Source organism: Haliotis asinina, chromosome 7 (assembly GCF_037392515.1).
Source record: "Haliotis asinina isolate JCU_RB_2024 chromosome 7, JCU_Hal_asi_v2, whole genome shotgun sequence".
Taxonomy (NCBI): domain Eukaryota; kingdom Metazoa; phylum Mollusca; class Gastropoda; order Lepetellida; family Haliotidae; genus Haliotis; species Haliotis asinina.
In genome coordinates this window covers 63,284,412-63,309,703 of record NC_090286.1, presented here as the reverse complement: position 1 = coordinate 63,309,703, position 25,292 = coordinate 63,284,412, and the positions used below count along the sequence as shown (strand labels likewise).

At 37.8% G+C, this 25,292-nt stretch overlaps 1 protein-coding gene across 2 annotated transcripts in view; it reads left to right on the top strand.

Moving 5' to 3' along the window:
* Window positions 1-5,636: 5,636 nt before the first annotated feature.
* LOC137290907 (solute carrier family 4 member 11-like) overlaps window positions 5,637-25,292 on the top strand; it is a 47,845-nt gene continuing 28,189 nt past the window's right edge. The window contains exons 1-2 of one of the 2 annotated variants that reach the window (XM_067822108.1): window positions 5,637-5,841; window positions 22,165-22,334. In XM_067822108.1, the coding sequence (XP_067678209.1) occupies window positions 22,169-22,334 (166 nt within the window). In that variant the 5' untranslated portion in view covers window positions 5,637-5,841; window positions 22,165-22,168. Of the gene's footprint in view, window positions 5,842-15,426; window positions 15,606-22,164; window positions 22,335-25,292 lie in introns of those variants that run through there. The other variant, XM_067822109.1, reaches the window with a different exon arrangement.

Below are 25,292 nucleotides of genomic sequence, written 5' to 3'. Positions count from 1 at the left end.
TGACAGGCGGACATTAATGTTAGGTAAATTTCTCTCTAGCTTTTATGACCCGAGCATGTTGAGCATTCCTCTCTATAGCTCTCTGTGAAGTCATTGTGCAGTTCTAATGAAGAAAGAATCCACAGTTCCACTTCATCAACACTTTGATTCCACATGCAATTTCCTCATTGAATCTTTGTGGAATCTCCGCATTCTCAAGCAATGTGTGCTTGTCATGAGAGGGCACCATGGGACTGGTTGGTCAGGCTTGCTGTGAGAGGGGACCATAGGACTGGTTGTTCAGGCTTGACGTGTTGGGGGGCCGGGGATGGTTGTTCAGGCTTGTCATGAGAGGGCACCATGGGACTGGTTGTTCAGGCTTGTCACCTGCTTGATTGCTTGTCATGAGAGGATAGGAAAAACATTATGCTGATGTATTCACCATGTTATTTCTTGAATATTACTAAAAGTAGCATATGCATGCACACACACACACACACACACACACACACACACACACACACACACACACACACACACACACACACACACACACTCTCTCTCTCTCTCTCTCTCTCTCTCTCTCTCCTCTCTACCTCTCTACCTCTCTCTCTACCTCTCTCTCTACCTACCTCAACAGACTGACAATTGGATGTGACATCATCAGACCTGAAGTGAATATCTGGACATAATCCATTCAGTGTGTTTGAGGTGACTGGATGGTAGGGCTGATTTTGTGCAAGTGAAACATAACAATATTCACTTCCTCGACCCCCCAAAATACTCAGAAACAACCATCTTTAATTTTCAGTTTTTAGATACTTCATGTGAATGAACCCCATTTGGAGGTTAGTTTGATGAATGGCAATACAAGTATAGGAAGAAGCTAATACAAAGATGTCCTTATCTTTCACCAAACTATGTATGTCAGCTTGCTTTATAATTAATCTCAAATGTACATGCAGAAAATTGACTAAATGTTGACAACATATATAAAGTTATTTTGTTACCACAATGGCAGACACATTCATATAGAAAAATCTTGTTCAAAGAATTAATTAATGCATCAAATCTGTAAGTGGTGTCTTGTTTGTCGTCTGTGTTATCCTGTTATGATCTTTGACCTGGTTAGGGTCTTGAATATATATATTCAACGATTATTATTCTAGTTCTATCACTAGATTTGTGATGTTGACTGCTGAGTCGAAGTTATGATGCTGAGTATGCCAGATGCATTATATGTAAATTAATATACACTCAGTATTTGATCTATGATCACCATAAGTTCCGCTGTTATATGTTAAGTAAAACAAATGATCTCGTAGATCATGTTCTTCATGATGATAGTTTTACAGATTTAATACTGTGTGTCATTGTGTTGTCTCACTGTTCAAAATTAATTTGTAATTTTCTGCAAACATTGAAACCATTCAAACATTTGAAAACATTAAAACACTAATGTTTTTTTTGTATATTTAAGGAAGTAACTGATCTCAGTAGTAATTATAACTGACATACTGGAAAGTGAAATGTGTGCACACCTCTTCTAGAAAACTGGACCTGTGTCACTGTGCCATGGCTGATTGTGTCACTGTACCATATCTGTCTGTCATTATACTGTAGCTGATTGTGTCACTATACCACAGCTGTCATTATACTGTAGCTGATTGTGTCACTATACCACAGCTGCCTGTCATTATACTGTAGCTGATTGTGTCACTATACCACAGCTGTCTGTCATTATACCGTAGCTGATTGTGTCACTATACCATATCTGTCTGTCATTATACCATAGCTGATTGTGTCACTATACCACAGCTGTCATTATCACTATGCCATAGCTGATTGTGTCACTATACCACAGCCGTCATTATCACTATGCCATAGCTGATTGTGTCACTATACCACAGCTGTCTGTCATTATACCGTAGCTGATTGTGTCACTATACCACAGCTGCCTGTCATTATACCATAGCTGATTGTGTCACTATACCACAGCTGCCTGTCATTATACCATAGCTGATTGTGTCACTATACCACTGCTGCCTGTCATTATACTGTAGCTGATTGTGTCACTATACCACAGCTGCCTGTCATTATACTGTAGCTGATTGCGTCACTATACCACAGTTGCCTGTCATTAAACTGTAGCTGATTGCATCACTATATCAAAGCTGCCTGTCATTATACTGTAGCTGATTGTGTCACTATACCACAGCTGTCTGTCATTATACCATAGCTGATTGTGTCACTATACCACAGCTGCCTGTCATTATACCGTAGCTGATTGTGTCACTATACCACAGCTGCCTGTCATTATACCATAGCTGATTGTGTCATTATACCACAGCTGTCTGTCATTATCCCATAGTTGATTGTGTCACTATACCATAGCTGCCTGTCATTATACCGTAGCTGATTGTGTCACTGTACCATAGATTCCTGTCATTATACCATAGCTGATTGTGTCTTTTATAATACCGCAGCTGATGGTGTCACTTTACTGTAGCTGATTGTTTCACTGTACCTTAGCTGATTGTGTCACTATACCATAGCTGACTGTTTCACTATACTATAGCTGATACCATACTATAGCTGCCTATATATTTAACATCCATGCATAAAATAAGCACCACCCTGTATTTTAACCTATTCATTTTGTCTGAAAGGAAATTCTAAACTCTTTCTGAAGCATATGCTTTATAATTTGATAGAGCAAGCATTTAGCATTTCCAAAACACAAACATTGAAATTATGAGTGTACTTTAATTAGGATAATTGCCTATGTTTTAAACAGTCTTTTTTGTGTAGTAAAACAAGTTACCTTATTTTGAAAAGTGAAAGAAATAACTGATTGTTATGTGGCCTGCAAAGTTCCTGTTTATTGTGAATGGATAAAAGTTTTGTAAACTAAGATTTAGGAAAAATTACTGTCTAATTGAATATAAGAAAAATTGTAAAATGTAGTAAAAGTTGCTTTACATGCAAAACAAATAGATTTTATCTGTAATTATCTGTATCCGGCAAGGAAAAGTGGGGTTATTCAACACAGTAAAGCAACAATCATAAAACATATATTTCAAAAACCTTATAATATAACTTTTTTCAGATTTTGTCAATCAGCAATCAGCATTGTAGAAAAAAGGTCTGATTCTTTGACATTCAGGTACTTTTTGATTATGCATAATAAAAGCTTACTTGATTTGTAAGCATTATCTCGGTACATAACAGAATTTGTTATTTTAGGGTCAAAACTTAATTTAATTGTGTAGTTTCAGCAAGAGAGAAATAGTTATTTAGGGCAAAAAATTCAGTCCCATCACATTTCATTAAAATATTCTTTCATGAAACATAGAGAAGGTTATGGTATTAGTAAAACTGTTCATGGATAAAACTTCTTTAGTTATAGGTTTATTGATAGCTATACCCTAACTTTTCTTTAGCATCTTATTTAAAATTGGGTGGTGCTTAATTGATGCAAGTGTGAGTGCGTGTGAGCGTGCGTGTGCGTGTGCTGCCTATATATTATCAATATTTAACTTACTTTCCCTTCACTCGTACCTCTTACTGATCAATGTCTATTGTGTTCCAGACTAAAGTGAATGCATCTGTTCAGTAGATGGTCATTCCCAAACAGATATTACGCTGATTATTGATGGCTGGTAGGAGGTGATCTCAGTGAGGAGTGAAGATGACGACACAATGATTTGTGAACACTGCCAATGTCAGTGTGGTAGCTGATGTTGCTGCGTTGAAGGAAGTTACCTGTTATCAGGTAATTGTTACTAATATCAGTTGTTGTGACGGTAGGAGTAGTTTATGATAGCAAGGTGAAACAGTTTGTCTGAATGGTAGTGCAGTGAGCTCCAGTTAACATTAATGCCTGTACCAACCCTCTGACTCCCTGTGCTTCTCAGTGTTGGCTATTGTTTATACAATTTTGTGGTATTTTGATAGAGGCATGTTTCAACTGACTGCAGAAATGTGTCTTGTCATGTCTGAGCATAGATAACTCAAAGTGGCTAGATATTCTCGAAACGGTCGTAGCGATACAAATTTCTTAAGCCCAGTCTCAACACATTGGCTATGATCAGAGTTAAGAATTCTTAGGGCTACGAACACTTCGAGAATAAGGGCCCAGGTTCTTAAAGTCATCTTGAAGGAACTCCTCACTGGTTTGTAAGTATTGATCATAGAGCCACTGTACTGATCTGTTTATTTGTGTGATGACTGTATCGACCTATTGGAACTCTATGTAGAAACACTTCCTTCCTGGATATGCTGAATCTACTCCTGGCTCAAAGTAACAGGATGTTCAACCTTGTTGCTGTCAACTCCTGGAGCCATGTTGACCTCCGCTTTAAAAAGGAATATTTCAGAATAAAATCAGTGTTAAAACAGGTAATATTTAGGCATCAGTGGGATAGGCATAGTATTTATTCATTTTGCTTGAAGTACAACAAATTCACCTTGTGACTGATAAAATTACCAAGGTCACTATTGTCCTCCACTTGAAACAACAACAATATACCATGACTATTTAAAACCTGCTTGGTGATGGCTGCTTGGTGCTTGTTAAATCAGATGAAGCCATTTCACCTAAAGAGTATTCCATAAAGTAATAACGAATGTTGTGAAAAGTTCGTTTGAAACAATACTCATTTTGGTAGAAAAAAACATCATGTATAAGTATCACCCATGAAGATCTGGTTTAGAATTGGTCTTCAGTACAATATGCTAGTCATAAGAAATGGCAAACAAGATAGACTGGGCCGCCTTACTGACTTGGTTCACATATGTCATCATAACCCTGTTGCATAGATTCATGCTCATGCTGTTGATCTCTGGATTGGTTTAGACTTGATTCTTTACAGACCGCCGCCATATTTCTGGAATATTACAGAGGCGTTATAACTATTCGCTGAAGTTACTTTTTTACAGACCATATTCATACACTGATCTTAAATATTTGCTGAATTTATTTATTTATTTATTGAATTTAATTATTTGCTGTGCATGATAATTACTGAACTAAGTTATATTCTGAACATATAATATTTACTGAACGTAATTGTTTTGTCAGTCTATCTATTCACAGAAATTAACTATTTGCTAGACATATTTTTTAACCAAGCTATATGTTTGTTATATCAACTAGTTTGTGTCCACTGTAATTCAGTTACTTATTCAGCAAGTGTTTGGTGATGAATGATGTATTTGGTCTGAATAAATATTCACCTAAATTCATTATCATGGACCCCATAAAATAAGGTGCTTGTGTATACATTTTATTGCCTGTGTTTAATGTTTGGTGTTTGCAGGGATTGTGTAATCTATAGCAGCCTGTGCAGGTAGAGAAGCTGGTTACCTAACTAGTTAATGTGCATGTCGTAGTGTGATACATTTCTACATGTTTGCTGGGAAGCCTTTCACTGGTTTGGACCACTGGATGAACTGGTCATGATCAATAATTCCACATGACATTTGTTTGTGTGATATCTTCATCCCTTGTATATGATTAGACCTCACACCGACATGTCTTGTTGATATAGTTAGAAAACAATGTCGAGCACCATCTGATAGCAGTCTGAGTGTCTGATATCTGAAGATTAGGACTTAGCTGTGATGTAAGAGGACTTGATTGCTCCGTCTTGGATATACAGGAATGGAGTCCTGCTAGGGGATTCTGGGATACGTAGTTGTTCTCACATGCACACAAGTTGTGGGACAGCTACTTTCAGTAGTTTTGATGGATGGGCTCCTTACTTAGTGATTTACTGTGATATTTGTGAACAACTTTTGAGATCAGTACCATTCTACTTTGCCTGTTTACATCATCTGTTCCAGGGGAGGTTAACAAGTGTGAGTAAATATTGTTTTTCCTTGTTTTTGAATTGATTTTGATGAGTTGGCATATGTTTCGAGTGTTTAAAACGTAAAATGTTGGATATTGTGAAAGTAAAGTGAAAATGTCAGTTGGTGAATGAATGATTTAAAAATCTGATTATTCCATGTTTGCTTGAAGTACTTGTGTTTGATGTTATAAATGTCATAACTGCCCTTGGTAGATAAGTAGAGGAGATGCTTCATCTATGTTAGTGTAGGAAATTACAGGTTGAATATTAACTTGTGTTTGACTTTGACCGGTGTAAGCCGCCAGTGAGTTTTGTCGATATATTTTTTCATGTACATATAATAATAATGTACAACCATGCATTTCATGGTTAAATAACATTATGATAATTTTCAAGATTCTGAAATGTGCAGAATTTAGTGTACATTGTCATTGCTCTCAAGACAAGCACCTGCTTCACATGAACAAACAGGTGTAGAGAGCAAGGTGTTTGAGTTTCTGTCAGCTGATCAATCAATCAAACATTCAACAAATATTCCTAATTCACTGGAAACCCTCTTAAACAGAGTTCTGAGGTTTGTACACAGTTGCCTGTTATCAGTGTGTGTCCTTGTGGGTTATCAAATCCCAGGTCAAGGTCATATATGTGTGGGATACCAAGAGATACCAGGACAGGACATGCTAAGAAAGGAATGCAAAACTGGATTTCTGTAATGCTGTTTCTCTGCTTTATCTCAAGTTTTGTTTAAAAATCAAAATAACATTTTAATTGTTTGAAAGCAGCATGATAAATAGAACATTAAAGTGCATTCTTTTTAAAGGGATTCTTCAGACCCTAAAACATTTGAATGCATTCTGAGAAACCAATTATATCTTGTATTTTGTTGTCTTGTGTTTGCCATTTGGTGAACTGAAGTTTCATGCTGCACACTTGTCAAAACTTAATTAGTTCCTTTATTTCTTATATTTTAGTTTATGTGAGTTTTGGAAAGACAAAGAGGTCTGAGTCAGGCATGCAATAATTAATTCCAAGATCGTAACCAGTTCGTGGACTAACAACACTCAGGTGTCAATGAAGAATACATTTTTTCCTAACTCAACATGCAAACAGTTCTCCCTGCAATGTAGAATTATGGCAGTGAAAGGGATTAAAATTATTGAAAACAATCACAATGCTCAAACTAACATACAGAAAATTAACTATTTTTGTAATGCACATCTAAAAAGTCTTGAAAAACTTTCTTTGATATGCCAAAATGTAGGAAGTTACAACAATGATATGACGTAAAGAAACGTAATGAGTTTCACGTATAGTTTGTACAGTTTACAGAAAATTGATAACATATAACTTCACATTATGTTCTTCTCCTAAACCACAAATTCAGTGCACAGGTGAGACTCTGAAGATGAGCAGAACCACAATGTGACATTTTTTCATTGCATGGAATTGATAAAAAGCAATGTATTGTCTCCAGTTTGAAGTGATGGCCTCCTCATTTGGCAGCAAGTACTATCTTAATATCTATAAGTGTTGTACATCTTTAGCATCTGAATAAAAAATGCAGTAATTGCCCAAAATGTTCTATGAGCTGATATTTTGATAGGGCACATTGAGTATTACAGTGGAGTCATATCTGGACATAAATTAAGGTTAGCATATAGTTTTTTTTAGACTTCAGTTTTAAAAGTATTTTATCTGAATGGCTGGGTACATGATCATACAGATAGTGTGATCCTGTGAGATATCACCATGCACTAATTTCTGATGCTGTCATAAACATTGCCTTTCCATATTGGTACCAAACACTAAGAACTCTACCCCCTTCTGTATACCTGGACAGAGTGCTGAACATATGGGTCATCAGCCATGGCAGTTTGGATAAGACTTTCAACTGGTCAGTTCATCCCTTCCTTTCCTTGACTGCTTTCTTCTGCCTGTCTGTGCCTCTCTCACTGTCTGTTTCCCTGTCTCACCATCCAGCCTGGTTTTGAAGGCGGATGAGCAACTAACAATCTACATATGTTTACGGTAGTCAGACATACATAATAATCTGCATCAGTCAGCAATTCTCACAGAATAATCTATGCATCAGTCAGTTCTCACAGACATAATCTGCATATGGCATCAGTTCTCACAGACAAAACCTTTGCATCAGTCAGTTCTCACAGACATAACCTTTGCATCAGTCAGTTCTCACAGACATAATCTGCATGTGGCATCAGTTCTCACAGACATAATCTGCACATGGCATCAGTTCTCACAGACATAATCTGCACATGCCATCAGTTCTCACAGACATAATCTGCATATGGCATCATTTCTCACAGACATAATCTGCACATGGCATCAGTTCTCACAGACATAATCTACATATGGCATCAGTTCTCACAGACATAATCTGTACATGGCGTCAGTTCTCACAGACATAATCTGCACATGGCATCAGTTCTCACAGACATAATCTGCATATGGCATCAGTTCTCACAGACATAATCTGTACATGGCGTCAGTTCTCACAGACATAATCTGCACATGGCATCAGTTCTCACAGACATCTGCACATGGCATCAGTTCACACAGACATCTGCACATGCCATCAGTTCTCACAGACATCTGCACATGCCATCAGTTCTCACAGACATGATCTGCATATGGCATCAGTTCTCACAGACATAATCTGCATATGGCATCAGTTTTCACAGACATAATCTGCATATGGCATCAGTTCTCACAGACATAATCTGCATATGGCATCAGTTCTCACAGGCATAATCTGCTCAGCTGGTCATATTTTGATGAGCTTGACACATATCTGGCAAGTGTGCACAACAATAGTGTTACACATTTTACCTAGTTATATTATCCACTAAAGGTACTTTTTGTCTGTTATAATACTCAAAATATTGTTCACAAAATACGGAATTCCTTAGATATTCATTATATATTGGTGTGGACTACACTGATGAAAATATAAGTTTTGAAGACATTCAGGATGGAATTAAGTCTAAAATATGAAATGAACCTCCACAATGTGTGTCAGCTAAATGTAAAAAATCAGTATATATCAAAACAAGAATCAATTTCTACCTACCGCTAATAATTTAATCATATTGATAATAACATGATAAAGTAAGTGTGGGCATTTTGTACTTCAGTCAAATATCCTATTACAGGTAATTTGTTCAATCTGTTGAAGAAGGTGCTTGTTGTGGCAGTAGAGGAAGTTCTCAGGGATGTCTCTACAATCCTCACAGCATCAGATATGTTGCTGAAGCTTGTTAAAAAGCCATCAGTGACACCCCCTGCAGTTTATACACACAAGCAGCCATGTTGATTAACTGAATGCAGTAATTCATTTGAGCCTCCAGTTTACCTAAGGATCCTACTTTCATCACTGTTGTTATTCTTCTGTGGCTTTGAGAATCCAGAATCCTTAGTTGCCATGGATACCACAGTGGACTTGTAACAGTCTTCATTCTAACACTTACACGGATGTTTAGAAACTGTGTTCTTGGAACTGTGATGTAAATAACTTTAAAATAATTAATCAGTAGAATTAATGGTGTGCAATAATTGGTTGTACTTTGAGTGTAACATTTGTAGGGATCAATCAGAAGTGTTTATTCTGTTACTTTCTGGACTGAGGACATTATAGAATAATGAAATATTTGTCATGTGTGCAAGAACGTGATCATCGTGAAATACTTGCTTTGATCACATGAGATGAGAGGCCGTGTTGTGTGTGGCTTGTGCCTGTCAGGGGAACATGAAGTCACTCACATGGTCAACTTTAACTGATAGATGAGTTCAAGTGGATTATGACATGAAAGGACAACATATCACTGAAATACATCACATTACCCTTGGAAAGGGCTCTGTGTCACAAAATGTAGGTAACATGTTGTCAGTGGCATCTGATATAAGACACTGTTTCACGAGGTCGTAAAGCTACAAAATGTAGTGTCAGTATACCATGGAACATCATAGGATGAAACATAACACCACATGATACTAAAGTATGAAAGGGCATTGTGTTTACAAAATGTCACAATATATCACAATATATCACAGCTTTGTGTCACAACATGTCAATATATGTTTCTAATTTCTCACAATTAGAAGAAAACAGTGTGCTACAGATTTGAAAACATGAATGGACCATGAATGACAAAATGAAAGGGTATTGTGACAAGGTGTCCCTCTGTGAAAAGACAATGTTACAAAATGTTGCAGTATGGAAGTACATTGCACCCCAACATTACAGGACACTGCAAAACAAAGCATACACAAATCACTATTACTGGTAGGTCAGTATCTGTCCAAAAACTACGATATTATGATCTGTTATTTTGTGTAGAAATTACTTATGAAATGAATCTTTATCAGAGACTGACAACAGTGATCAACTGGAAAGTGTGTATGTATTTCCTTGTATTACACTCGAGATGTAGTTCTTGTGTGTTAAGCCATTGAGAGTAATTCCTGTGTGATTGTTAAGTCCTTTAGAGTAATTCATGTGTGTTTGTTAAGTCCATTAGAGTAATTCCGGCGTAAATGTTATTCACTGGAATAATTTGTGTTTGATTGTCAAGCTTTGGGGAGAAATTCCTGGGCAATTGTTAAGTAATTAATGTGTGATTGTTATGCCCTTGAGGAATAATTCCTTTGTAATTTTTAAGCCTTTGAGGAATTATATTTGAGGAGTAATTCCTGTGTGATTATTTAAACCTTGAGGAGTAATTCCTGTGCAATTATTAAGCTTTGAGGAGTAATTCATGTGCGATTGTTAAGTCCTTGAGTAGTAATTCCTGTGCATTTGATAAGCCCTTGAATAATTCCTGTGCTCCAGATCATGGATCCAGGGCCCCATTCCTCATAGCAATCATAATGCTACAACAGTCACAATGCTACAACAGTCACAATGCTACAACAGTCACAATGCTACAACAGTCATAAGTCTGTGTTAAAATACGAGTATTACAATCATCTAAGCACTGCATTAGTTTTGTGGAACCAAGCCAGTGACCTTTGCAGAACCTGCACTGGGCTCCAGTTTGTTAAATTTGAATCATACAATAAAAAGTGACTTTTCGTATTATTGTATTTGCATAAATTATTTTTTTTCACTAATGATCATATATGATCATGCAAATAATCATTTAATTTAGTATTTTTGAGTCAAGTGTAAGAAACAAAATGGTGAATTTTTCAACCTACTTGCTGTTGGTGATTGCCCAACTGTTTTACCTTGGATCTGATTGCCCAACTGTTTAACCTTGGATCAGAAACTGAGATGGCATGTAAGCATGGAGCCAGCAGGTACTGACTGAGCTGTAATATATTTAGTCATGCAAGTCTGATTCAATGGCATGAAATCAATCAGCATGTGTTGATTGCGTCTCATAGACATAAGTGAACCACACACTGCCCTGAAATACTTTGGGACTATGCTGGTGAGTATGGATATGTATATGAGTGAGTGAGTGAGTTTAGTTTTACGTCGCACTTAGCAATATTCCAGCTATATGGCGACGGCCTGTAAATAATCGAGTCTGGACCAGACAATCCAGTGATCAACAACATGAGCATTGATCTGCCAAATGGGGAACCGATGACATGTGTCAACCAAGTCAGCTAGTCTGACCACCCGATCCCGTTAGTCGCCTCTTACGACAAGCATGATATGTATATGAGGAGGGTACAACAATGTGGTCAGTAGCATGTAATGACTGGTACATTTTTTAGTACACAGGTGTATTAGGGTGTATGAGAGTGTGTGAGATGTGTTACTATGTGTATTTGGGGTGTGCGAAGGCAGGTGAAATGTGTGTTAGTGGAGTACAGTAGCGGGTGAGACGTTTTAGTATATGTGTTAGTGGAGTAGAACAGTGGGTGAGATGTGATGGTATGTGTATTAGTGGAGCAGAGCAGTGGTAGAGATGTGTTGGTATGTGTATTAGTGGAGCAGAGCAGTGGTTGAGATGTGTTGGTATGTGTATCAGTGGAGCAGAGCAGTGGTGGAGATGTGTTGGTATGTGTAGTAGTGGGGTAGAACAGTGGTTGAGATGTGTTGGTATATGTATGAGTGGAGTAGAACAGTGGGAGAGATGGGGCGCAATAGTAGATGAGATGTGTTAGCATGTATGTAAGTGGAGTACAACAGAGTGTGATATATGCTGTCAGTGTGATACAAAATGTGTCTTGTTTCATCAAATGTGCTATGAAATAATGTCACACACACATATGTACATACATACACACACACACACAATCTGAAAGTTTAAGATGGCACAATACTTTTTACTGTGTGTCCAGTGATTCTAGTAAAGATGGCCTTTTAGGCAGGTAAACCATGTTCTGTCATTATGATTAACATTACAGTGCTGTCCTAATCAGCAGGTTCAACATGTTTAATGCTAGAGTACATGGGAAATGATGGGTCTGCAGGGCTCCTCAAAGGCTTAATAACATATATGCTGCAGGTGCATGTCATCAGGATTCACATGATCAGTGTCTTGTAAAGCAAGACATGCAACAGCACAAACAAGTTAGTCAAGTTGGTGTAGGTTTTGTTGCAGTCCTTCCCACAAAACAGTATCATTCCAGTAGATCTGTTAACCAAGTGGTCTACTGGAAGGACCATTGATTATATGTTGCATGTGGCACTGTCATTACGTTCACAGCAAGCATGAGATTTATCAACAGCTCCTCACCCTTCTGTCCCTGTTATAAAATGATCCGTCTCCTGGTCTGCTGCTGCCTCTGTCTGTACACATTAACTGTAGTCATTAAGGAACTACTTAATTGCTTCCTCCAGGGAGAGAGAGAATGTACATATCAGTGGGGTGGTAGACCTGAGATAATGGGGTGACTTTAAGAAAAAACATGGTAAGTGGGGTGGGTAAGTGGGGTGGGTGAGGCATACAGAGTGAGGGTGAATGGGGGAGGGGTAGACCTGAGATAATGGGGTGACTTTGGGGAAAAACGTTAAGTGGGGTGGGTGGGGCATATGGATTGAGGGTGAATGGGGGAGGGGTAGACCTGAGCTAATGGGGTGACTTTGGGGAAAAACATGTTAAGGGGGGTGGGTAAGTGGGGTGGGTGGGGCATATGGATTGAGGGTGAATGGGGGAGGGGTAGACCTGAGATAATGGGGTGACTTTAGGAAAAAACATGTTAAGTGGGGTGGGTAAGTGGGGTGGGTAAGTGGGGTCGGTGAGGCATACAGAGTGAGGGTGAATGGGGGAGGGGTAGACCTGAGATAATGGGGTTACTTTAGAAAAAAACATGGTAAGTGGGGTGGGTGGGGCATATGGATTGAGGGTGAATGGGGGAGAGGGGTAGAATTGAGATAATGGGGTGACTTTAGGGAAAAACATTGGGGGAAGATAAAGAGGACTGAGACTATCCACGCCCATCAGTGGTGACTGCACACGTGCTAACTGAACATTTTATTCCTTGTTTCCATATAGAATCGTGTATTGATCTATAGGACATCTCAGACATTGCAGGTAGTCATTATCAGGGTAGTCTAACCTCACATACTTTGAGACTGTGGTTGTAATTTTGATTTATGTTGATTTGGTTTCAAACTGTATAATGAAAGAAGAATAAGGTCTGACTGTCCAATATATCTCTAAAGATACTTATAGATCTGTTTTGTTTTGCTGCACTGTTTACAACCATCTGCTTGTTGGATTGTTGAAAAAAAGACAGTTTTACTAAACACTGATTATTTTTCCTGGTGTTTGGAGGATGAAAGACATGTATATGAGATGATAAATACATCGATGCATGCAATGCTTTCAGTTTCAGGTATGCTAATGTAAGTTTGATACTTTTCACTAACCAATCAGAATTGAGCATCCTCAGTTTGTTGATGGTTCTTTTGCTACTGTTGCCATTTGCGTCTTACCCTATATCATAATGAATATCTTGAATACCTCAACTCATCCTGACTTGAGGGAGCTATAAGGCACATTCCTACTACAAGAGTGTTCTAAGATTTAGGTTGAAACAGTTTAATGTCACGATGAAGATATCAGCCTGAGGTTTTGGTTATAATGATACATGTTGAACCCCAAGGAGAGGGAGAAGTCTTAGGACCACCCCAAACTTTTAAACCATCTAAATTCAAGAAATATAATACAGAAAATAGACAGGGATCACCTGATGTGATGTCAAGAGAGTGGTTGCCGTGAAAACTGAAGACAATGAGACCAAGGCCAGCATTCAGACAACTGAAGTCTGATGATGTGTATGATTAAACATGCTTTTATCACCTCTCATACTGTCACAGCATTAATTATGATGTACAAAATTCAACATGCTTTCATCACCTGTCATACTGGGTCAGTGGGTCACAGTATTTATCAGTCTGTGTGGAGCCACATAGCTGATGCACAAGATGGAATTAAAATGAAAATCATGACTTTTAACTGGTAAACATTGACAACATATTAAAAAGCCATTTGAGCCATTCAGGTTATCAGAGCATTTAAAACTGTGAAACCTCTCATCAGATGTCACCTGAAAGTAATACCTGTCACAAGGTTTCTGGGGCACTGTAACATGCTGCTAGTTCTACAGGCCAAGTGGCAATAGGTTTATAGATTACGATGCTCTGAACCTTCATGTTTAATGCCATTGTTTGTACATGTGGTGTGAGAGAACATCAATATTTCATGCATGTGTGTTTCTGGAATCAAGCACTGAAGGGTTCTTTATACACCAGGAATACAACAAAGATTTTGTATTTTATTCATGTTATATGTTATATCAGATTTTACATGTTAATTTTGCACTGAACACAAGAGTACTTTTTACACAGTTGAAAAACTAACAGAAAATTGGCACATGAGACAGGTTATTGAAGATTGGTCTTATTGCTTGCACCTTTCCACACCCATTCAGCAATATGATAACAGGAGCGTCATAGGAATTGCAGTATGTGACCTTCATTCATTTGCCACATCCTCTAAACAATTCTAGACCTTAGATGATATAATATACAAATGTATTATTTTTTACTTTGAAAAATAGAACTAATTCTTTATGGGCCCCTCCCCATATATTCAGGATAATGAAGGTAACCGATAACCCCCCTTCAACATGAATGCATGCTCACAATTACAAACACAAACCAACAATTGTGCACGTGTACACGTATGCACGCACGCATGCACATGCACACACGCACATGCACACTCCCATCATCTCAGCACAAACGCATATTCACAATGACAGACCTTACACAAGCTCATATGCACACTGCGCACGCACACACACACACACAAATAGTGGTAAATTGAACTGAGTACCCACTCAGACTCTCACTTTGCTAATATTTTCCCTTATCACAATCTCAGTAGGCTAAACAAGGCACAAAACTCCCTCTTGTTGATCAGTTTCTATCAGATTAGAATTTTACGAGCCATGAGAGCTGCTTGATATTTCACAGGTGTTGGTGACCTCAAGTTTCCATTCTTAAATGCCAGCTCTCCAGCCTGATCCTCCAGCACCAGCTATCTGGGAGTCTGGAAGTCCACCAATAGCAACAAGCACCACTGATCCCACCAACCAGTTGTGTATGTTGTGTATTGCCACCCAGCTTACCTGGCAGGCTGGCTTCCACACACAAACATAAAGCTATAGATTTCTGGCAAATGTGATTATCCTTGCTAGAGGATTAACCACAAGTAATCCTTGTTTTCTGTTGTCATCTTGGATGTGTTGATTGTGTGGTAGACGGACCCTGCTTCCTGGAGACAGGTATGCTGTGTTTGTGTACCTTCATATTTCATCCTCCACTGTAAATGCCCTGGTGTTTACTGAGGACATGTATGGTGTGATGAGGTTTGGTGTCCACAGGAATAGTCACAGTCATGTCTGAAAAACTTTGCAAAGATGTTTCATGTTTATTCAACATTACTGGATAACATTTTTGTGTGAAAAAAATTTGAGTTGAAGGTAGATTTGTTTACTCTGACAATGATGACAATGGCAATTTTGAAAGCAAGTAAATTCTTTTTGAAAGTGTAAGTGCGTAAGTAAATAGTTGTAAAATAAAATATCTATATAAATGATATCAAACATGAAAAAGTAATTTATAAACAAAATTTCAGATAACATTGTCCATAAATAATACAGGTTCAACTTAACTGTCCTAACTAAATTTAAATGTAGATAAATATTTTTATGATAATATAGTTACATGAGACTGTAGGGGCTTAGATTCAGTGGGGCTGCAGGTGTTGTCCCCAGTCTACTCTGAACAGAGCTACTTCAGGAAAGAAAATATCCATATGTGATGGCAGAAATGAATGACACAGACAAGAAATAAGTATTCAGTTATGTATTTGTGTTATTTTAAAAGGATAATGATGGTCGTGTTTTTGCCACATCCAATTTTCAAGTGAACACTTTCTTTTACTTGGCTGAGTGAGTTTCCTTGCTTGATATTACAGCTGTTCTGAAAAAAACATGATTACTTATTAACGTTATTTCGCAGACTTTGGAGTTATTCAAGTCTAATCAAATTCCAGTGTATTTCACCAGGAGATGGTATTCTTGAAACTTTATTGAATTCAAGAAAAAAGCCAAAATTCCCATTCAGGAAATAATGTGAATCTGTGATGGATTCTTTAAATTCATATAGCACACACTCATGTAAATATCAAGGACAATATGTTATGGAAATATGGAAATGAGAGCTATGATGTATCCTGATCCATATGGAAGTTTGTTGTTGACACGTCTGTGATTGATGCTCTAGCTCACAACAACTGGAAACAACTCCATACACCAGCCCTGCCATACAGTGTTGTATGGTCCAGCCTGAATGGCCCAGTGGCAGCGACAGCTGGCCCCGTAGCTTGTATTGATTAACCCTATCACTGCTACACAGCTAACACTCTCTGTGGCTACAGGCAAGTACTTGAATTCATCCATGTGTCCACAACATAAACTGACTCACTGTGTCCTGGTTTATCACTACTTCTGATATTACCTTGATATTGAGGATTTGGGGGCACTGCTGGGGTTGAATATTGTGAAACCACCCCACAGTGTAACATCACATGTGACACAGCCATGCTTGAGGTCAACTAGACTCATGAATGCTTTGTCAGCCTAATAATAGACAAAGATTTTCACTGGGACTTTCCCTGAAGAAAGGCCATGTGCTACAGCGTCAGTAAGGCATCCACATGTGGAACAGAGATGCTTTCTTGATTTCCAGGGTTAATGTTAAACTGCTAGATCGATATGTATGATTAAAACAGACTGATATCAGTGGATATGAATTATCTTTCAAACGACTGTCTCAATAACTATGATGATTGTTCTGTGGCCATCTTCCTTGATAAAAGGTTTGGTCTTACAAAATTAATATCTGCAAAAATCAGAACTCAAACTGCCATGAGGAGCGTGAGTGTTCACTATGTTCAGTGTTACCATTTAGTTTAATAATTATCCAAACATAATTATTGAAACGGTATTGTGTTTTCATTTTAGATGGATACAAAAGGCTTAATGTTTCTATTTCAAGACCTATATTAAAGCAGGGCATCAATGGCTGAACCATCATCACTGAATGTTAACATATACTATTCCATTTTGATAGGGATAATGTTCATGTTTCCATGATACACAAAGTTGAGTGTTAGATTTTTATGTCTATTTTAGTAGAACAATATGTTTGATTATCCCTATCAAGAGTTGTGTAGCATAGTATGTGCTACACTAGTGGTTCATCAGAACTGGAATTTTTTAAATGAGGAAAATGTGCAACCGATGTGTGGCAGTTATCTTATAATGTTTGTTGTTTTCATGACATTACATATTGAAGTTGTAAAACTGCATGCAAAACTCTGTGAAAGAGTGTTTTCAGCGCTTGTCTGTGACCACTACACTTGTATTGGCAATGTGAAATTTGCATCCAGTGAAAGTTTATTAGTAATTTCTTCATCTGATTAATCATGACATTTATAAATTTATTTTAATTTCTTGTTTTCCAGTATTTGCTAGAAATATATTTCTGCTTTATAACTTAGTGGTGTTGGATAATTAATAAGTACAGAGGCGTTGTATTTTGTTAAACTTATATTGCTTGTGTTATTGTACAAAATCCTACATGTCTAGGAGGTGCTATATATTCTTATTTTATGATGTCATTGAATATTTTCTAATCTTGGTATCTTTAGTGTACATAAAAAAATATGGCGAAGTGTTTTTGAAAATAGTTATGAGTTTTGTGTATTTTCTATTATGGATTCAGTTCTAACAATGTCTGTGTTGATGATAGACTATTGTGAAAGAAAGGTTTCTGAATCACACCAGCAGGATAACAAAGATTCCAGATAATGAAGGGTCCAGTAAATGGAGTTCCACTCACCAGCTTCATGAAAGTGACTGCCTCACTAGTGCAGGTTATAAAAAACATGGTACTCCCTCGTCCCATGACAGCTACATATATTCCACTGCTTTTACAGACTGGGAAACATGATGTGAAAGACTGCATATGTGGCAGCCTCTTACAATTAAGTCAGTGACTGCCTCCTCCATGTCATCTTGGGTACTTACTGGCGGAGCAGTGTATAGTTGCTCTTAGCAAGTCAAGTTGAATAATTAATAGCTAAATCATAATAATTAACAGTTGAATAATAAATAGGTAAATAATTAATATTTAAATCATTACGTTATATTATGTAAGTAATAAAAACAGCCTGTATAGACTTGCTAACTATGAGGACAGAGTTACTGTTCATTCACAGACTTATCGTTCAGTACAGCCTGGAATAAAACAAGGGTAGGCTGTCAGGAGCTGGTGTATATAGGTGTAAAGTGATAGCCATCAGTGGGCAGGTGCCAATACAGCAGTGGTTTAACTATTAACATACTTTGTGCTTGCAACATTTTCTAAAGCTGATAAAATATCTGTACATCTTAGTAAATATTTTAGTATTAGGCTGTTAAAACAATGTCATTTCAAGCGTAAATGTTATGGTGCAAGTGTAAGGCAGACCTAACAGGCGTTTTGAGCCATGTTGAAGAACTGTCAAATCTATCACTACTTGCCATTCTTGGTTCAGAAAGGTGAAGTGTTGAAGTCCCCCATTATAACAACACACACACATCACTATAATGGAACCTGTAGAACTACCACGTTGGTACCCTGTACAAGAACACTGTTTTATAGATAAAAGTCATGGATACCGCCCAGGTAACTTTAATCCCTTCTTGCTGATAGCATATGCTGTATAGCCAAAATGCATACAGCTCCCGTTTCTTAAGGAATTCCCCAACTGGAAGAGATGGATGTGATTAAACAGTCAGGCAGAGTTTTACTTAGTCTGCCTCACAGTCCCTGAACCACATTATTTTCCCCCACTTCCAAGCCCTCTTTGCAATGCTAAAGCCTTAAATTAACTAAGTCTCCATTTCCTCAGGTTCTGAATCTCTGGTCTCCCTGGGAATCTTTTGAAATTTATATGTGTTAGTTTGATACTATCAAAATTACATATATTCAGAGACTAAGCATTAGTCTAAGTTTTACTGGGCAGTGTGTGGAGCCCCATGTACTTTGATGGATCAGTCACCATATGTTCACTTGTTAGTCTGAATGGCAAGATCACGGAATCACAAATTATCCACCCCCTACCACCCTCACCCACCAACCATGATCACCTCTAGTGAACTGATTGCCCTGACCTTGGTTTGGATGAATGCAGTCAGTTGATGGCATGCTGCTCTCCAGGGCTGCTCCTGTACTGGCACCACCCACATCACATCACTGTTACTTGGACAGAAAATAGAACCCTTTGAATTCTCTGGAATGTGCTTCTGTTCTTCTGGTTTGTAAATAGATTTAATAGATTCTGTCAGACTGTAATCACAAGAACAACACCAGCTCACTTTATCCTCTTTCCTGCCTTGTAGCAGGTTTCCCTGTATTGTTTGATTGCAAGATGACGCCTCACTTTATTTTAATTCTGACATGACTAATGCATATACTGAGAGGTAAGAGGGGTTAGAAGTTAGACAGCATTGTTTCATATTCATTAGTTTTGGTATATGAAATATTTTGTTTCATCTTGAAGCTAAATTAGATGGTGCCATTTTTCAAGAAATTGGATTAGGTATTGTGATAATAATGTGATATTTTGGCACATGCCATGGGAAATTTCCATCACAAACAACTAATGTATGTCCAGAAACTTGATTAAGTGAAGGCCTCAGTGAGTGAGAGTTGTCTCAGACACTGGGATGCTGTGATATGTCCTTGTTACTATACATCAGAATTATTAAGTGGTGCTACCGTGAGATACAATGTACTTAATGCATTTAGTGTGCAAATGATTCATTGTTCAAAGCCATATAGTATGAAGTGTGCTATATATGATGACAGCATGGCTGACAGGGAATTGTTTTGTGTTGTGATCTGATTTATGTATATGTCAACCATAGCAAGCAGAAATGTAGACAAAATGAAATTCAAGTTTTAATCTGTTATTGAAACCAACCAGCGTGCCAATTGCTTTGGTAAAACTAACCATGTCCCTACCTGACCCAGATAAGTGATACAGGTAAGCATACCTAAAGGGGTTATAGCCTCAGTGGATATGATTAATAGCTCCACCCTGCTCTAAGCTGTATTTACTTGCATTGAAATGTAGTAAGTAAATCAATATTCCTCTTAAAAATTCATAAAAAATGGCACATAAAAATGTGTGAAATTAGGTAAATAATGTCTTTTCAAATACCAACCATGTATGTAAAGTTTCAAAAACAAAACTGAGGGGTTTCATGACAGTGCTATTGTTTTCGTTTTTTTTTCATCATGTGACCTGCTCATCATGAGGGGTTACGCTGCCAACAATGTTATATAGGGCTGGAAGGGGTGACAAGGGTGACAAAGTCATCTACATCACATGACTACAGGGTACAAACTGTTGTATACTACCTGTTATTCACATGCCTAATTTACAGTTTGCAGGAAGTGATCGACAGTGGAAGTGCTACACCCAATATTACAATGCACATATTGCAGTTCATGTATATATGCTCACATCATGACATGTAGTACAATATACAATTTGTAATCACTAGCAATGCCTGATTATCGAAACTTACATTTTGGAAAGCTTTTTTGTCTTAAGATAGGAAAGTAGAACAATTTTGGATGAATGACAGCTTTTAAAGATGACACTATTATTTGCAATGATGTCAGAGCACCTTTTTATTCCTTCATCAGGTAAATATTGGACATGCTCAAAGAGGAGATGAAAAACATAAAGACACGTTTACGCAAGACTTATGTACAAAGATGAGAAAACAATTCCAAAACCAGTGAGAATAACAGCTGGGAAACCAGTTCAGTACAATGAAGGTGTAGTGATTAGATTTGATGAGATAACAAGTAGCTGTCAACAAGGTGTTCAAGGTGTCCAGTTTGGATTGGATTATAGTATCAAAGCATAGTGGAGTACCCATGCCTTGTTCTCTGTTAATTGCTCATACCTTTTGAAGTCAGTAGTTTCCTCTCTTCCCTTGGGTTGGCAGAGTTGTTACAGTTTAAAATATAGTACTGAAATCAACTGACAAGAAGTAGCTAATCTGCTAACTGGAAGGGTCATGGTATGGGTGACAATTTACCTTTGAAATATGAACTCATGTATATTGCATGCCTTAATTTTATTTTTAAAGATAATGAGTTTACACGACTTGTGTTGAAGACTTTGTTGAAGACTTAGGACCATAGCTGTGGCTTTGATTGTCTTTTAAACAGAAGATTGCATGAGCTGAACAAATATACAAAGTTGGATTTTCAAAGAAATATTGGCTGATATAGGTTTTCTGTAGATGATGTCAGACATTGAGGGACATCTTGTAGTCAGGAAGTATGGTTGTCAGGATTTTGTTTGAATGGCTCCTAAGAATGTTGTCAAAAAGTCATACATCCTTTTTTTTCTATTCTGCTGGCTATTATTACTTGAAGTCTCTGAATGGGACCTTTGCCTTTTGTTTTTACGATATTCCTAATTGTCTTGTTGACGGAGAATCTATGTTGTCTGTGAGACATTAGCTGATCTACTGACTTGAAGGGTCTTGGTATAGGTGACAATTTACCTTTGGAATATGAACACATCTGACTGTTGAGGGTGTCCAGCTGACAGTGGCACATCTTTTAAGCGCTGCTATGCATTGACATGATCTAATGTAAGGGACAGGAGGAGATTCCTGACATGTGACATGGTAACATTTCCCTGTTGGTCAGATCAGTGAGAGAGACAGCAAGAGGATGGCAAGTAATGCTGGTATTGTGTTTTAGGAACATGAGTGATACAGAAGAGGAAGTACAAGAGGTGCGGAGGAGGCAGAACGGACCCCCTGTGGAGCAGCTGCACCTACTGACTGTACCTGGAGATGATGGTCCACGGCCAGGGAGACTTGATGGACCTGGGTTAAGGCACAGTGTCTACTCCATTTCAGGGATACCAGGTAAGCAAAGTGTTACATTTTAGATAACAACAAGAAGTCTGGGTTGACATTTGACTTTAATAATGGAAGTGGATTAGGTGATCCACTAGTCTTGGGTCTAAACTCAGTATTCGGCCTTACAATAATGCCGTCTAGAAAGTGATAAGGTGCCAACTCTGAAGGTTTGGGCTCAATGCACAGACGGGATTCAACCCAACAAGAGTACTAGAATCTATACTTTACTAAGAAAACGTACCTTATGTTACAGTAATCAGCTTGATGATGATTGGTGATCTGTCAGTACAATTTAAATTTGTGTTACATCAAAGTACTTAACATATATGACTTGTGTCATCTCAGGTTCTCTTCTTACAACTAACTTGTGTACTGTGATGCTGTGGTTCATCTGGATATGCATTAGTGGAAGGCAGATTTTTAAAATTTAAAATGAAAATATAAGTATGATGAATTTGTGACTTAAGAATCTGTAATCAACACACAGTCTTGGGGTTTATCCTATTCATCTTTGACTTATTTAACTCTGTAAACTCTTACAAATAGAGAACCTGTTCAACCAAAAGCTATACAAATTGTTCAGATTAGGAAATTAAGTTAGAAGAAATGCTTTGGAAATGTAAAATATGAAGTTAAAATGAATGGAAAAACATTATGAAAACATGCCTTTTGTCTTGCAGTTGCAAGGTTTCCAAGAGTAAATGTGACAAAAATTAGTGGAAAAGGCAGATTTTTAAATCTTAAATGAAAATATAAGTACGATGAATTTGTGACTCAGGAAGAAATTTTTCCACATGAGTGTGAGTTTTAATGAACATCTCCTGTGAAGGAAAACCAAGTTCTATGGATATTGAACTTCTTTGTTGCAATGAGTGCAATGTTCCAGGGCAGGTACTAACATCACTATCAAGCATGTGATCTTACAACTTCTAAAATGCCTCTCTAAGAACTCATGCATGTGATCTTACAACTTCTAAAATGCCTCTCTAAGAACTGTCATGACAATGATCTTGTGTTAAGAGATCTACTTTTGTTCACATATACTCCTCTGGTTTTGATGGGGACAAGTCCCGTGAGTCTGACGTCTTATTTCACAATCAGCTTTACTCAACACTTTTGTTGGTAACAAATAGATTGAATGTAGTATTGTGTCTTTAATCCGACAGTCCCACATTCCGACTCTGACAGACCCAATTAAACCCAACTGTTGTAATCACACAGGTGTGGAACATTTGGTCTTATTACCATTGCATAGAGACAACAAACACTCACAAACACATTACAAGCAAAGCTGAATGCCAGAAAATGATCAAAGATTTGTTTTGTGAAACAGATTAGTTGTTTGGAAGATAGTGCATGTAGTCTACAGTTATGGATGTGTGTAGTGACTGTCATGTGAGTCATTTTTAGATGGTTTCATTTGTTAAGTATATACGAAATGTTAAAAATGAGACTGGTTATAGTGTTCCCTAATGCAGCATTTAGCAATATTCCAGCAATATCTCAGTGGGGGACACCAGAAATGGGCTTGACACATTGTACCCATGTGAGGATCGGAACCTGTGTCTGCAGGGTGACGAGCCAATGCTTTCACTACAAATCAACCCACTGGCCCTGTGACCCATGAAGGTCAAGGATAGAATAGGCCTTCAGCATCTCATGCTTGCCATAAAAGGTGACTATCCTTGTTGTAAGAGGCGACTAATGGGATCCAAGGCTTGCTGACTTGGTTGACATGTCATTGGTTCCCAGTTGCGCAAATTGATGCTCATGTTGTTGATCACTGGACGTCTGGTTCAGACTTGATTATTCACAGACCACTGCCAACTGTTGTAATCACACAGGTGTGGAACATTTGGTCTTATTGCCATTGCATAGATGTTTGGAAGATAGTGCGTGTAGTCTACAGTTATGGATGTGTGTAGTCACTGACATGTGAGTAATTTTTAGATGGTTTTAGCTGTTAAGTATATACGAAATGTTAAAAATGAGACTGGTTATAGTGTTGAACATTTGATATGGCTGGTAAAGTACCTGAACTCTGAATTAATTATTGTTTAAGTTTTATTTACACACCCATGTAACATGAATCATGATTGTTCTGTTTCCGACCATGAACATGATATGTACTCAACATTGATAATCCAACATTGTTGTTAATCTGAAAATGTACATGGGAAGATGGCAGATTAACAAGACTCCATATAAATATGAACTTGACATATAAGGAAAATTGGTTTTGTCAGACTGTAGGAGATGCAGACAAATGTGTCTGGACTATCAAGGCTCACTGTGAAGTAAATCAATGAGGTCCTGTGCTCCTACAGCACAAGCTCTGTCTATCGGTAATGTTTACTTCTTAAAGGTCTTCTGGCAATCCTAGAAACTAATGTTTTTCCCTTCCCAACTACGTTCTTGCCAGACAATTACTTAGCAGCCTGTTCTTGATGTCCCCTTCCACATCACTGAGGAATGCATGATAACAAGTTGTCCAGTGGTTACATTGAATATTATGTCAGTTAGCGGAGTCCACGTGATGCTCCTTCCTCTCCGACTGAATCAGGTATGGAATAGTGATGTCTGGCATACACATGCTTCCTTTGTCTGAACCACTGTCCCGAGTCTCATTTAGAGGCCTTTGTTCCCTCTGTATGTTGGTCTGATGGAGGATCTGAAAACAGCCTTAAAATACCAGTACCTTCTCCTGTACAGATGAATTAGCATCATCCGTTGGCTAGAGCTCCTTGTGATAAACAGTCTTATGCCAACCTCCTTTCCATATATTTAATGTAATTTTGTATTGATTTGTGTCTATAATTTAGTCCTCCCCTCTACTTGAGGGTATTGTATCTCCTTTCTAAGATAGATAAATAAATGCCCCGAATATTGGTAACGAGGACTGTATTTTCTCTACTTGGCATATCTTTATTTACTGAGATGGTGGAGGGTTAAGGCAGGTGTTTG